General features: G+C 38.7%; 1 protein-coding gene across 2 annotated transcripts in view; it reads right to left on the reverse strand.

The window, feature by feature from the left end:
* Positions 1-15285, reverse strand: part of LOC149079215 (uncharacterized) — an 82213-nt gene that overhangs the window by 25777 nt on the left and 41151 nt on the right. For both annotated transcript variants that reach the window (XM_089240110.1, XM_089240111.1), the window contains exons 2-3: positions 10635-10965; positions 616-1093 (exon numbers count right to left, since the gene is read on the reverse strand). In XM_089240110.1, coding sequence (XP_089096236.1) covers positions 616-1093; positions 10635-10784 — 628 coding nt within the window. In that variant the 5' untranslated portion in view covers positions 10785-10965. The remainder of the gene's footprint in view (positions 1-615; positions 1094-10634; positions 10966-15285) is intronic.

Genomic DNA, 15285 nt, shown 5'->3' on the forward strand with positions numbered 1-15285 from the left:
CGAAAATTAAAAATCCCAGAATTCATGAAAATTCCGAAAATTAAAAAAAATCAGAATTGATGAAAGTTCAGATTTAATGAGAGAGAGAAAAACCCAGAATGATAATTTTCAGAATTCATGAGAAAAATCCCAGAATTGATGAAAATTTCAAAATCAAATTTGTTGAAGCTCAGACATCTTGTTTGCTAAAAAAGAAAATGTACAGTCGAATCCCGTTATAACAAACTCCAGGAGACGGAAGAAATCACCTCGTTATAGCGAAATTTCGTTATAAAGGAATTATTGTTCCTATCTAAACTTATCTCGGGGATTAGAAAAGTGTTCGTTAAAACGAGATTTTCGCTGTAACGGTATTCGACTGTATTTAATCTAGGGTCAACCGGGATAAGCGCGACACAGAAAATTAGTGTGACTTTGAGGCAATGCTGTGGGTAAACTAATATAGATGCAAAACAATTTTTTTTATTTTCCTGTCCATAAATTAATTGACAAAATCTTTTTAATCCAATTTGGGACAAATGTGTCCTAGTTTTAACCGAAAAATTCTTTTTGAAAAGCCAGTTGGCATGCTACACTTACATGCCCAGCCATTAAGTTAATTTAGAAAGTACTCACCAATAGTAGCGACTGGGCTTGATGAACACACCGAGGTGGTGACGAAAGAAGCATTAGAGGCAGCGGCACAGCTTGTGATAGCACTAGCGCTAGTACTAATACTACTGGCAGTGGTGGATGTTGTCCCAGTCAGCGAAGCAATAACCGCAGAGGCGACGCATGCCGTCGTCGTCGACGGCGGTGCGACGATAACACCACCAGCAGCTGTCGCAGTCTTATTATTAGCACCATTAGCAGTCGACGACGGACTAGTCGTTATTGTTAACGTCGTTGGACCACCACCACCACCCGAAGTTTTGGTATCCGAGCCGGTAGCGGCCGTCTTCGCCGCTGCCTGCTGGATGATCTTATCGCCAACGACCACTGGTTTCATGACAGGTTTCGAAGAGATTTTCTGTGGACCGAAAATCTCTTCAAACACTGAATACATTCGCCACATTTGCCTGGTCACGTCGTCACCCTGAAGTATCAGTTCCACCTGTAGAAGAAAAAAAAACAATCAAGGAAAAAAACAATACGTCAATCCTCGCAGCGATAACACCAGCTCAAATCCACGTCAAACACTATTCATGTCATCATTAACTCTTTGGTCATCCACATTAATAATCCAAGAGATAATCCAGAGAATAATCCGAATGTACACCCATCATCATTCTGTATCACGGTCACTAAACGAACGAGACGATGGCCACAATTTGCTCGGTTGTTAATCCTATGCATTTTTCAAAAATTTAGCAGACGACACCGCAGAAGCAGCAGCATCACGCGGGTCAAGTGTGATGATGACGATTACACACAATCCTTCTGCTTTCTCGTGCGCAGAACGAGAGCTTACAAAATAAAGCAGCAGAAGACAAGAGAAAGGCACCACGGTCACTCCAGGAACGGGACGATGCTAAATCCACGGTCGCAGTTTCGTAAATCATTCACACGGTTATTAATCCTATGCATTTTTCAAAAACTTAGCAGACGACAGCGAACAAGCAGCAGCATCACGCTGGGAAAGTGTGATGATTACAACAATCCTTCTGCTTTCTCGTGAGCGGAACGAGAGCTTGTGTGTGTGTGTGTGTGTGTGCTACAAAATAACGCAGCAGCAGAAGACAGAGAAAGGCATCAAGGCCTCTACCGGTATAAAGTGAGAGGGGGGGGGGAGAGATTGTGAACCTTCAGGACGGCCTTAGCACTTTCCTTAATAACGAAAAATAAAATGAAAAAGAAAGAAAGAAGAAAAAAAATTCTTAGATATGTAATAACCAAGAACTAAAAGCTAATGTTGAATGGAGATAGTTTTTACAGGTGGGGGGGTGGGGGGGAAGCCTAAGAAAAACGAGAATTTTTCGAACCCCCTCACCTTCTCGTACCTCCCGTTCGTGTTCTCGAGGAGTCACGTGCTGCCTCTGACGTCACACTCCAGGCACGGTGAAAAAGAAAAAGAGTCACGTGACTCGAAATTCCGACGGTCGAGTCACGATCGACCAGCCCCCCCCCCGTTTTTTTTCCCTCGTCCTACTAGTGATGTCGGCCGGGAGGGAGGGGGGGGGGTGGTCAACGACGTTAATCACGTGCGTTCAATCTTCCTTTCGCTTGTGACTTCTTGGTATCTTCGTACAAGGAGAGAGAGGGGAAAAAAAAAAGAAATTTTATTATTTCTTTAAGAAATGGGAAGGGGGGGGGGGAAGAGAAGAGAGAGAATCTCTTAAGTGGTATTTCTGTACATAACACGCCCCTCCCCGCGTTTTTTCTTTCCATGATAACATTCGGCCATACTTAATGGTAGGGTTGCCGCATTCCTTTCCTATATAGCAAAAAAAAAAGAGAAAAGTTTATATACAACAAAAAATATTATTAGTATGTTCCATTGCTTCCAATTTTGTTTTTTTTGTTCCCCCCCCCCCCCTTCGCAATGGCGCGTAAGAAGAAAACAACACACTTATGCATTTTCAATCGTGTTCCTGCTTCGGGACTAATCGGTTCTATTAACTTCGTGCGTGATGATGTACTATGTAGGTTAATGAAGAGAAAGAGGGAGTCGATGGTCATGCCCACGCAAGGGACATGCGTACATATATCCGCTTCTTTCTTTTTCCATCTCTACATAGAAGAGATTTTAGTTTGTTTTTTTTAAGGGGGGGGGGGGGTAAAACCAGGGCCGGATTAACCATTAAGCAAAATAAGCACGTGCTTAGGGCACCAGGAGAAAAAAAAGACACCACAAAAAATGATCAAATATAGTACTTTTTTTTTTCGATGTAAATTTTTTTTCTCAGCATCAACCGTCCGGTAGAAATCCTAATATGTTAATAGCACTTGATTGAACAGTTGAGGAGCTTTATCGAAAGGTTGACTAGGGGCTGCTACTAAGGAAGGGCCTGGGGGGGGGGGCGGTGTCCTTGACTTGGACCAGGAATGCCGCTCTTCTTCCGTTAAAAATTACGGGGAGGAGCGCCAGAATGGATTAATTTCCGTTCCTAGTTGCGACCCACAAAAGCAGAGAAACTTGCGAACAATTTATTCTCAGTTTTTGAGATTTCACTGAATTGCCATGGAGTAAGCCCATAGCCGTCTCAACAGCAGCCTCCCGTGCGAAAGAAAGCTCTCTGAGGCCCGCCCCTACCTAGCTATAAATACCTACCCTACTAATTCGTATACTTGTTCTCTATAAAATTTTAACTACATCAAATTATCATGAGGCCTTCCTAGCATTTGAGGCTTCCGAGCAGTGGCATCATGCGAAAGGATTTTTCCTGAAACCCCCCCCCCCCCCACCTTCCACTTCTTCCACTTGAAAATACCTGCTTACCAATTTACATACTTGCTCTCGAAATTGTCACGAGGCCCCGTTAATGTTAAAAGTACGGGGGAAGGGACAAAAAAAACCACAACACGTGAATGCTCAAGGCCATTATCATATGGGTTGTTCCGGCCCTGGGTAAAACGTGAAGGAAAGTTTCTGTTCATTTTAAACCAGGACCCGAATCTGACTTGAGGGGACCCCTTGAGCCAACAGGCCCTGGTTCACAGACGCTGGCCCGGTACGAAAATAATAAGAGGCGTCTTAACAATTTCGGGACCCCCTTCAGCCCAGATTATGCATATTCTGTACGAAATGGGGGAGTCGGCACATCCAAAACGCTAAAAAATTTTCTAACAAAAAAAATATGTATAGAAAATAAAATTTGAAATAACAAAAAAAATTTAATGAAAATTTATTACTGAAAAATATTTTTAAGTGAAAGAAATAATTTCAAAACGAATTAAAATTGGGACATAATGAAAGACATTGTCTGAGAACTAATGAAAATTCAGAATCGATGAATCGGAAATGAGAAAAATAATTAATAGAGATAGATAGAGCACCCATGGAAATTCAGAATAAATGAAAGAAATACTTCTGGAGTTTATGAACATTCTGAATGAGCAAAAGAAATAACACACCAGCATCGATCTAAATTCAAAAAATTCTGGGACATAAAAATTCAAAATTCCCGAATTGATGAAAATTCGGAATTGGAGAATTGATGAAAATTCGGAATTGGAGAATTGATGAAAATTCGGAATTGGAGAATTGATGAAAATTAAGAATTCCAGAATTGATGAAAATTAAGAATTCCAGAATTGATGAAATTTCAGATTTACAGAATTGATGAAATTTCAGATTTACAGAATTGATGAAATTTCAGATTTACAGAATTGATGAAATTTCAGATTTACAGAATTGATGAAATTTCAGATTTACAGAATTGATGAAATTTCAGATTTACAGAATTGATGAAAATTTAGAATTCACAAAAATTTGGAGCAAATGCTCCACTTGACCCAGGTTGAAACTGAGCAAGTAAAAAAATTGAATGAATTTAATCTCCTTTGTCCACGTTAAGACCAGGTAGTGAGAGAAAGAATGCGTACAAAAATTGTTGAACCAGTTTTTCTCTGCAAGGTATGATGTTATCATAAGAAATCACTTAGTTAACTATCACATGTAAATCGTAGCTGTCTCTTGGAAAACAAAGTCGAATCCCAGAATCTCCCATCGCTAGTTCGTTGCGTAGTTTTTTTTTTAAACTATTTAAAGCAAAGCTTTGTTATATGGAAAATATTAATTTTCAGAATTTTTCCCCTTTCAAGGCTTTGTTGAAAACTATTAAATTAGGGATTTTAGAGTTTTATTAATTTCTCCTGCTACAGTAACCTGATCTTCCGAAATCTACACGTTTTTTTCCAGGATTTCATGAACTCCAAAAGTCATCACGAATGTTCACTGAGCCTCTAAAATCTGCACGTTACTTCCCTGAGCTCTACGGTCACATTATCTTCCAAAATCTTACCCGAGGTTCCGAAATCTGTACGTTTCCCCCCCCCCGGTTTTTCCAGGCTTTCATGAGCTCCTATAATCACCATGTGGCGTTTCTTCGAGCTTCTAAAATCTACACGCTGCTTCTCTGAGATTGCGAAATTTGCGCGCTGTTTCCCTGAGCTTCCAAGCTTTCATGAGCTCTTAAAACCAGCACGCGGCTTCCCTAAGGGTACGAACACATAGTGCACGATGGTTTCCGATTCTGCGATTTGGCACCGTTACAGATTGGTTAAAAACCTGAATTTCAAGTTATTTAGCTAATCCGCAACTGCGCCGACTCGCAGAATCGGAAACCAGCGTGTACTAAAGTATGTTCGTACGCTCCGAAAGGTTATAGCAGCTACCGCTATTTCTCTGAGCTCGCCAGACTTTCGTGAGCTCCCGAAATCATCAATCTCCAAGCTTCTAAAACCTGCATGTGCTACTTCCCTGACTTCATTATCTTCTATATCCATAAGCTGCTTCCCTGAGCTAAATTGATTATCCGAGGATGATGTCACGCTATCCATGCGAAGGTTTTTAACAGCTGTCTGATGCGAAGATATATTCAAGAAAGAGAGAAAATTCAACTGCCTCTGTGCGGGGAATCGAACCCACGTCCTCTCACTTTTCGGGTGAGTGCCCTAAACCACTAAACTACAAAGGCAACGAATATCTCAATCTTTCCTTGGAGCTCGTATGCGAAACGAGCAAAATTTTAAAAATTTAAATAATACAAGGTGGGCAGAAAGTCCGTAGAAACTTTAAAAAAAAGCCGGAAAGGTAACCGAAATGAATAACGGTTTGCAGGGTTAGCATCGCTGGATCACGGGGATTTTTTTAAGACAAGAAAAATGATGACTCAAAAACAGCCGATAGGTAGCGCTGGTACGAGCAACTTCGGTGGAAATATGAAAATGAGACGGTTATAAGAACTTGCGCTCCTTATCCACAAACTGGTCAGCGTTGTAAACCGTTGTATGTGGGCCTGCTGCACTTTGCCGGTGTTGGATTTGTGACTCGCCTGTGATGTGTTATATCCTGTGATGGTGGTCATGTGGAATGCATACTGGGGCATTCTGTTCGTTATTTGCGTGTCTTTTCTTTGGCGTGTACGTCAGCGCCACCTATTGGCTGCTTTTTTTAGTTATTTTTTTTTCCTGCCTTAAAACAATTCCCGTGACCTAGCGATGCTAACCCTGCAAACAGTTTTTTATTTCGGTTTTTTTTTTCTGGTTTTTATTCGTTTTTAAAGTTTCTACGGACTTTTTGCCCACCCTGTATTTTCTCAAGACATTGTTGAAACATACTTTCACAAAAAAAAGCATTGTTAAAAAAAATATTACCGCCAAGAACATTGTTAAAAACGTACTTTCATCAACAGCATTGTTGAAAATCTACTATCACCAAGAGGTAAAAATTTTTATCATTGCCGAAAAACCATAGTTGCCAAGATGAAATTCTTATTCTCGTTGAAAGTCTTTGTAAAAAAAACCTTGATTGCCGAAGACCCTCTGTCGTTTTCTTTGTTAGCGCTGTAATTGGGGATCCGTTTATAGACGTCCCTGATAATATCGACGATATTTTCTACAATGCGTTCGTAAATATTTCGCCATTAAATGACGATTCCGCCACAAATTTCTTTCGTAAATAAAAAGGATAAAAATCTCAGAAATTGTTTTAATGACACGTTTCGCTGCGGCTTCTTTCCCCCCCCCCCCCCACCATAGAAGTAAGTAGCAAAAGGCCATGGCTTCTCATCTTTTAAGGAATAACAAGAGGATATTAAAAGGGAGGGGGGGGGCAAAGAAATCCCCTCTGACGTTTCTACTTTTATTATTAACAGTTTTCTTCCAAGAAGCCTAAAAAAAAAATATGTGAAAAAAAGAAGAGCTGAAAATAGCCTATAGCTCTGTACATAGTCGTGATGTAACAACACGGATAGGACATAACATCGTAATGTCCGCAACAAACACGGGCAAAAAAATGCTTTTTTTTTTTTTTTTTTTACTTACTTTGGCATAGTCACGATTTCTTACTTCTTTTATTTATTTCTTCTTCATAACGAAGTTATTCCAGCAGCAGCAGCAACAACAGCAGTTGAAAAGAAGCCTTTTGGGTCAGTGTCCGCAAGATATGTGGAGAAGAAATTGAAAAGGAAGAAAATTTCTGACAAAAAAAAATGCGAATATCCTGAAGAGACTTATGCTATTCTCCCCCCCCCCCCCCAGCTCCAAATTATATATATATATATATTTCTAATATTAATAAATTGAGGCCTATTATACGGCACGGCCGAGTCAGAATATCGGCGCCTTTCCCATGATTCGGAAGCCCGTCTCAATATACTGGTAGCAGCATGTACAGAGATGTAGTTCCGAACTTGATTGGACTGCTGTGTAAGTAAGATAGGCCTGAGTTATTTATTCATTTATTTATTACGTTCTGACTTATGTAAACATGTTTAACGTGTTTTTTTTGTTTTTTTTTTAATCTTTTTCTGCTACCTCCTGAAATTGAAAAAGATTGTTTTTCATCATGTAAGGCACTGAGTGGTCTCTCAACCTGGTGCAAGGGCTGACCAGACCAGATACGGAGATTGGTGCGATAATGATATCGAGGCCCCCTTTGTCGGTAGAGTTTTCCTAACGACTGGGTCGACAGGGCCCAAGCACGGGGTTACGAATAAAACAAGGGCTTCGGGAATTATTAGGCTTGGTTTTCATTATTATGCTCTCACTGTATTATTTTGGAATGTATGTTACAGTATTTTTCCTCTATTCTACAAATTTATTTTGGAATCATTTATTTTTTCAAATTAGGAATTATTTCTTACGTGAACACATAATTTTCATTGGTTCTGGAATATTTAGTTCATTAAGTCCCAATTTTCATCCATTAATTGTACCCATTCACATCTCCTTATTTCTTTCACTAAGTCCTAACTTTTGTTAGCTCTGGAATTATTTCTTTCATTAAATCCTAATTTTCTTTAGTTCCGGAATTATTTCATTAAATCCTAATTTCCGTTAGTTCTGGAATTACTTTTTCATTAAATTTTCTGGAATTACTTCTTTCATTAAATTTTCTGGAATTACTTCTTTCATTAAATTTTCTGGAATTACTTCTTTCATTAAATTTTCTAGAATTACTTATTTCACTAAATTTTCTGGAATTACTTCTTTCATTAAATTTTCTGGAATTATTTCTTTCATTAAATCCTAATTTTTGTTAGTTCCGTAATTATTTCTTTCATTAAATCCTAATTTTTGTTAGTTCCGGAATTATTTCTTTCATTAAATCCTAATTTTTGTTAGTTCCGTAATTATTTCTTTCATTAAATCCTAATTTTTGTTAGTTCCGTAATTATTTCTTTCATTAAATCCTAATTTTTGTTAGTTCCGGAATTATTTCTTTCATTAAATCCTAATTTTTGTTAGTTCCGGAATTATTTCTTTCATTACCCTCTTCGCTCCAGAAGTACATATATGTGTACCTTCATTTTTAACGGTTTTAAATGGTTCCAATGATTCTTTTTTCAAGGTACGGCTTGAGGTACGCGTTAGGGTACCTAACTCGCATTGGTCCTAGTAAAGATATTGACCTAAATTAATTAATTAATAAATTTTTTCAACTTTTTTTTTCTTTTTTTAAAGGACATTTTACGCATAATAAACCCAAATCAACCGGGATTTTTTTTTAAATTGTCAGTTTAGGCTCAAGTTTGAAGAAGTTAAGTCCTAATTTTCAGTAGTTCTCCCTCTGGAATTATTTCTTTCATTAGTTTTTACCTTTTTGTTAATTTTAGAATAATTTCTTTCATGGATACTCTGAATTCTCGTTGTCCGGGAATTATTTTCTCCATGGATTCTGAATTGTCATAAGAGTTCTGGAATTATTTCTTTCATCTCCAGAAAGATATACGACCAGAAAAATAATGTATTACCATAATACATCTTAAAACGAATTGTACTATGGTGAGTCTAGAAGCAGAATATATTTTGAAGTATATCAATTTTCTTAGATGTAATCGTTAACAAAAGAATCTCAGGCAAACCATTCTTTTTCTAAATTTTAAATGAAAATATGTCTCTCACAGCTATATATATTTAATAAAAACGTCTCGGTTTTGTTCGTTTTTACTTCCATCGGACCCCGTTTCACAACCAGAACCCGCGGCAGGTGTTTCTCAGGGGGTAGGCATTTGGCTCCTCTCAAAACAATACAATACACATTAATCATTTCCAATCCAACAGCTGCCTCCTGGCTGTGGGTTAACCAATCCTCGGACGATTCATCGATTATATCTACTACACACAACAGTACAACAGACACGATAATCCGTAGACATGGAAGCAGCTGTTTAAGCAGGACATCTCATAAAAACAAATAATGGTGTGTGTGTGTGTGTGTGTGTGTGTGTGCGTGCGTGTGTGCGTGTGCGTGTGTGTGTGTATGATTTATAAACGTATAACAACACTGTAATACAGTGCATGATGCTGCTCAAATCCGAACGTTGGGAATCGGGGTTTCTGATAGCAATTACCCAGTGATTCTCAACGTAGACGTTAACGCCCGGGAAACTACGGGTATAGCATAGGATCCTATGGGTTAGATTGCGATGGGAGAAAAAAATTTCTGAGGAAAGGGGCGGTGGGGGACCAAAAAACGTTGGGAAACTATGCAATGACCAATTGATTACTGCATTCGATAAAATCCCGGTTGCAAGTACGATGACTATAAGTCTTATTTACTCGAACGGGACATATGAAAACGGTATAACACCCCTATAACAGGTTGCAAAATGTTAAATCGAGCTTCTTTTTTTAAAATTATTCTAAAACAGGTTTTTTTTGCCATTTAAACTAAAATTCCTTGTTTTTATTCAGAAATTGTGAGGAGTTAGAAAGGAACTGGCTAATGCAAGGCATATATCTTCGATCCAATATGTGCTCCCTGAAGTACCCAGAGCTCTCGAGATGCTTGTGTCCAATTTCGTGCTCGCGAGCACTTGATCAACGTTCCAATTAAAACACCTAGTAAAAATTGCATTCGTGGATTGAAGTCATCTTTATTTAATGCATTCGTGAAGTACAAACAGTGCTCTCTACTGGGAAAAGCTTGAAGACCTCAAAATGCATATTAGGAATCACGGTACTTCTTATACAATGTGTTACGGTACGTTCTATAGATTCCCTTATGTAAGTCTTCCTGCCGAGGAACTGCGAATGTGGATAGTTAGGAAAAAAACTGACCATGACCATTTTTTTTAACAAAGTGACATTTTTAAAAAGAAATTGCAAAAGAAGCGTTACACCTATATATGGATGATGGCGGCTATTAGGGCCCAATTAGAACATATTAAACTAAGTACGGGAATTTTCGATAATATACAAGCCTTCTGACCTCTTACATAGTCTTGCAGATTGATAACGATAACTTTCCGGGAAAAAAATGAGTCTTGTTCTACCTTAAGTACAAAATATGCAAAGAAAAAAAAAAATGATAACATAAACCAAAGTCCTGATAACTAGAAATGAATTTTTCACATGTTATGAAGAAAAGAATTTTTCGTACTTTTCTAAAGTGATAACAATACCCGAATAGTGATAACACAATCCGTGATTTTAATAAGCGGTGTCTACTATAATAATAATAATAATAATGAAAAGTAACAACTCACCATGTTTCTTCTCAACTTCGACAGCAAATGATCCATATCGGGCAAGACTATCTCATGATGATGCTGCTGCTGCTGGATTTCGTCCATCGCCGCACTTGGGCCCGTGGTATTCGTAACGGGCGGTTGAGGCGGTGTCTTGACGCTCAACATCGCATCAGGCTCGGTTTTGTCCGGAGCCCCGTTACACCCCAGTCAGTCTAGGCAACAACAACAACATAACCTCGTCCAGCACGTCCAGAAGCCTCGCCCACACTGGTCGTCATCACCATCGACATTATCGTCATCGTCATCATCATCTTCCTCGTTAACGATTTTCCACCTTCGCCTCCTCCTGGAAAACACAAGCGGCGGCGGTGGTGATAATACTGTGCAAAATAGGTAAAGCGCATTCAAAACAAACAGTGATAGACGTTTCTAGAAAAAAGAAAACAAAAATGTACGTAATTTCCGCGTGATTTCGTCATGTTGAGAGAGAGAGAGGAACCCGAAGAAATACTTTCTGTGAAAACGCCTTATTAGAAACATTCAAGGGCATTTGGTGGTGGTTGAGAGCCCACCGATAACAATCTCTACGAGCATAAGATGTTCATTAAACACGACACACCAGGCACTTTTGCGCCCCTCCCCCGCTTCCCCAGCTTAAAATTGTTCCTAGAAATAACTCAAGTCCATCTTTATCCGAAAAATCTGTGAAAAAGAAAATAGATCTTTTTTTCTTTCTTTTGAAACAGTAATATGAAATTACATTAAAAAAGAACTGGGGGGCCCCTTTCACACACAGAGGACTGTGTAGGAGTATTCATAACCACTTCCTCTTAGGAAAAAAAGCATGGGTTACTTTTTATTTTGGCAACGAGTGCCCTTGCATCAGGCTATGCTTCCAAGAATTTCTTACAAAGAAAGCCTTATCCAGAGTGGCAATGATTCTAATTTAGAACGCAGTGGTCCTGAAAAAAAAATTTTTTTTTTCTTATGGGAAAAGCACAGGTTCCAAGTATTTTTTTTTTAGGCCCTGTTGAGTCTAATTAATAATATTCAATAGTTTGAAGCCCTTCTTTCTTAGGTGGACCCAGAAGACACCATTGAATACACAAATGAAATGCTAAAAACTTTCAGATAATTCTTCAAATGACTCAATTCAGTGAAAAATACAGGGTGGACGGTAAGACCCAGACTTATTTCAAAAATTAATAACAAAACAACCAATTGCCATAAGGAAAAGAACAGAGACATTAAAAAATAACTAGAATACTTATTATGGCCTAGTGATTTTTTTTTTTTTTTTGATAAATTTAAAAAAGTTCAAATTTCACTCACAGGTGGCGCTGTAAAACTAAAAATTCGACATAACACATTAAATGCAATGCAGACAGTGTGTAATTAATGTTTGTGACAATATGCGTTGCTTAAAACTACCATGTGCACAGGAGTACATTTTTTTGTTAGCTCGGGCTACATCTATGCGGGTACTCATGTTAAGAAAATTATTTTTATGTTAGAACACTTCTCGTTCACATTTTTTTTTTTCTTTGTGTGTCTCCTGGTGGCTACGAACAGATCTGGCCACAATGAAATTAAATGGTCTGAAATTTCTATTGAAACTCAAATTGAAAATATCAAATAACTAGCTATAATACTAGGTGTTGCCCGGGTTTTCTCCATGTACAGGAAGGACATGGAACCTGTCAAAAACGGGCACTGTATGAGGCGGAATCTGTCTTAGGCCGGCATAACACTATAAAAGTTTGGCAAAAGGTCTTTTGCAAAACTTGGAATAAAAACCAACCAACAAGCCTATTGGTTAACTTCACTCGAATGTAACCGATACGATTGTTGGTTGTATTCTGCAAGTTTTATAAAAGAACTTTTTCAAAACTTTCATCGTGTAATCTCAGCCCAAACCGGAATATTAGGGGCCATTCAAGTATTACGTAAGCAGATTTTCAGCTATTTTTGACCACCCCCCCCCCTCCCCCCTTGTCAGCAAAATTTCGTCAGCGGCTTAGAATATTTCATATCTTCAAAAAGGGGTGGTTGATGACGTAAACGTAAACAACCTTCAAACTACCCTCCCCCTTGCCATCAAAAGTCAGAAAATCCGAAACACCTCACCCCCCCCCCCCTCGATGCTGACGTGATACTTTAATGACCCCTTATTTCAAGCTATTGAGGTTCTGTACAAGTTTCACGGTACGTGTCTGAAGCGCAACTTCACCCCTCTTACGGTTTGGCAACTATTTTTGGCGAGAACCAGCGAAAATTACCGTATTTATAGGATCGCTTTGAAATCCTACATGGCCCATGCTTTAGGATCTTTATTCCCATATTTCCCCAAATTTCCCATATTTTGCCCCCAATGAAATATGGTCAACCATGGCTCACCACAGATAAAAAAGTGATTAAAGTCGCGTAAAAAATAACAAAACAGAAAAAAAAAACCGGGAATGAACGTGACGCTACTTTTTCCAGTACAAAAAGAGAGACCTCCTGAATCATCAGACATCAATACCGGAACGATAACGTGTGTGAGAGAGAAAGAGAGACTGGATCATTATTAACTCATCATACCTTTTCTGTGACGTAGAGCAGCGGGAGAACCAATCACAGAATCGCTTCCAGAAAGGAGATCGCTTCCGATAATGGAGTCGTTGCCATAGCAACAATGGGGGGAAATCAGTAAATGAAGACAGAACCTGGGATTTGTCCGGGTTGGTAATGCTCTCGGGCATCCGGGACATCAACCCCGGTAACGGTGGCCAATTTCCTCATAGGGGAAATCACGCGATGATACCCGATTGAGATACGGTATTTCCATACAGGGTCTCTTTTTTTTTTAATTCTAGTCAATAATTCTGTAATACAATCGAATCCCATTTTAACGAATACCGTTATAGCGAAAATTTCGTTTTAACGAACACTTTTCTAATCCACTCAGATAAGTTTAGGACAATGCAAGAACCTGGAATTTCTTTATAACGAAATTTCGTTATAACGGAGTGATTTCTCCGATGTCTTGGAGTTCGTTATAACGGGATTCGACTGTATAAATGAAAAAGAAAGGTAAACTGAATGAAAATGTCCGTGTAAATAGATATGAATTGGTTTAATGTCAGTGTTCCCTAACCTTTCTTCACCCATGGACCACTTTGGACTATATTTTTTCTCTTGTGCCCTCTGTCTTCTCCAACCCCTCCCATAACTGAGCGAGACCCTTTCTGTTTATTGAATTTTTTGGAGTAAATTTATGGTGAGAAAAATTTCTTTTAGAGATAATATAGATCTCTCAGGACCACCGAAATAGAGTTCAGTGAGCTTCCTGCTGGTGTTGGCTCTATACAGGACCGTCTCGAAATCACGGGCTTTAGTCAAAACGATATTTTTCACCTGAAAGGTCCCCTCCCTATTTAGCTGAAAATAACAGCTTTGATGTGTAGGCCTATTTATTTTCTACAAAATAATGATACAAGATCTCGAAATGTAGGAAATTCTGATCATATGAACACGGGAATTCGCTAATTGTAGCGTTGACACGGAAAAGCATGTAGTAAGTCATAAAAATCAAATTTTACAGGACAATCCAAAGTCCGTGCCAAAGCCATAAGCACTCATTGCCAACCCCATCTTTGGAGAGCTTCAGAAACTAAACTATTTGTCCTAGCGAATTGCTTTACCATGCCATTGGCATGGGTTTGTGCTATCTTATCGGCGAAAACATAACTTCAGATTTTTTTGTGACTTACATGCTTCTCCATGTCAATGCTACGATTCTCACCAAAAATTTTACAAATTGTCAGCGAAATTGCCAATCACCGATATGAACAGATCTTGACAGAGAAATAAAGTGATACAGCAAGTGTGCGGTGAATTGAAATGTATTCATGGAACAAAATAAAGTTGAACATGGCACATGTGTGAGATTAATAGTTTTTACATAGCCATATGTGCGATGAGTTGTTCTTAAGTAGCTATATGCATTATTATACATTTATAATTTATAAATTATATAAATTATTTTCATTCTCCTCCTCCCCCAAACTTTAACCTTCAGCGGTTTCATTGATAATCACTGTGGTGATTATGTCGAAAAATACTAGTTTATAGTTAGGTTTTAGTCTAATTGTTATTGATCTTTTCGATGAAGTGGGTTAAATCTTTGATGAACCTTCGGAATGGATGGATTTTACAAGTGGTGTCTATCAAGTGAGTGTTCTAAGACCTAAACGCTTTTCATTTATAAACTCGATCAAGGATTAGTCGGATTGTTAGCAAATTCGCATGTGACGTCATGGGCGCACCCCCCCCCCCCCACCGTCAAAAGTGGAGTGGGCAGATCTAATGTATATGTGTGTATATGAATTGACATCATCATCATCGTGTCCCCCAGCAATAATGACCTTGCTCCCCCAGACTTCTAAGTCTATCTGCGCCTATGTGTGATGTGAAACTAATGGGTGTGCTTGGGAATCAAAGATCGATAGAGAATTATACATGAATAATTATGATTGCAGCGTGGAGCCAATGAATGGAGCATGACTTTCAGCGTTGACGTGTGCTCGGTTGCTCACTTTGGACGATAAAAACAACGTTTCACTTACGAGCTGAATGGTACAATTATTCCGGATGGGACTAACAGATTTGTGAATTATCATAG

Source organism: Pholcus phalangioides, unplaced genomic scaffold (genome assembly GCF_987345545.1).
Source record: "Pholcus phalangioides strain wild (caught in Gottingen) unplaced genomic scaffold, Ppha-v1.0 ptg000012l_1, whole genome shotgun sequence".
NCBI lineage: Eukaryota > Metazoa > Arthropoda > Arachnida > Araneae > Pholcidae > Pholcus > Pholcus phalangioides.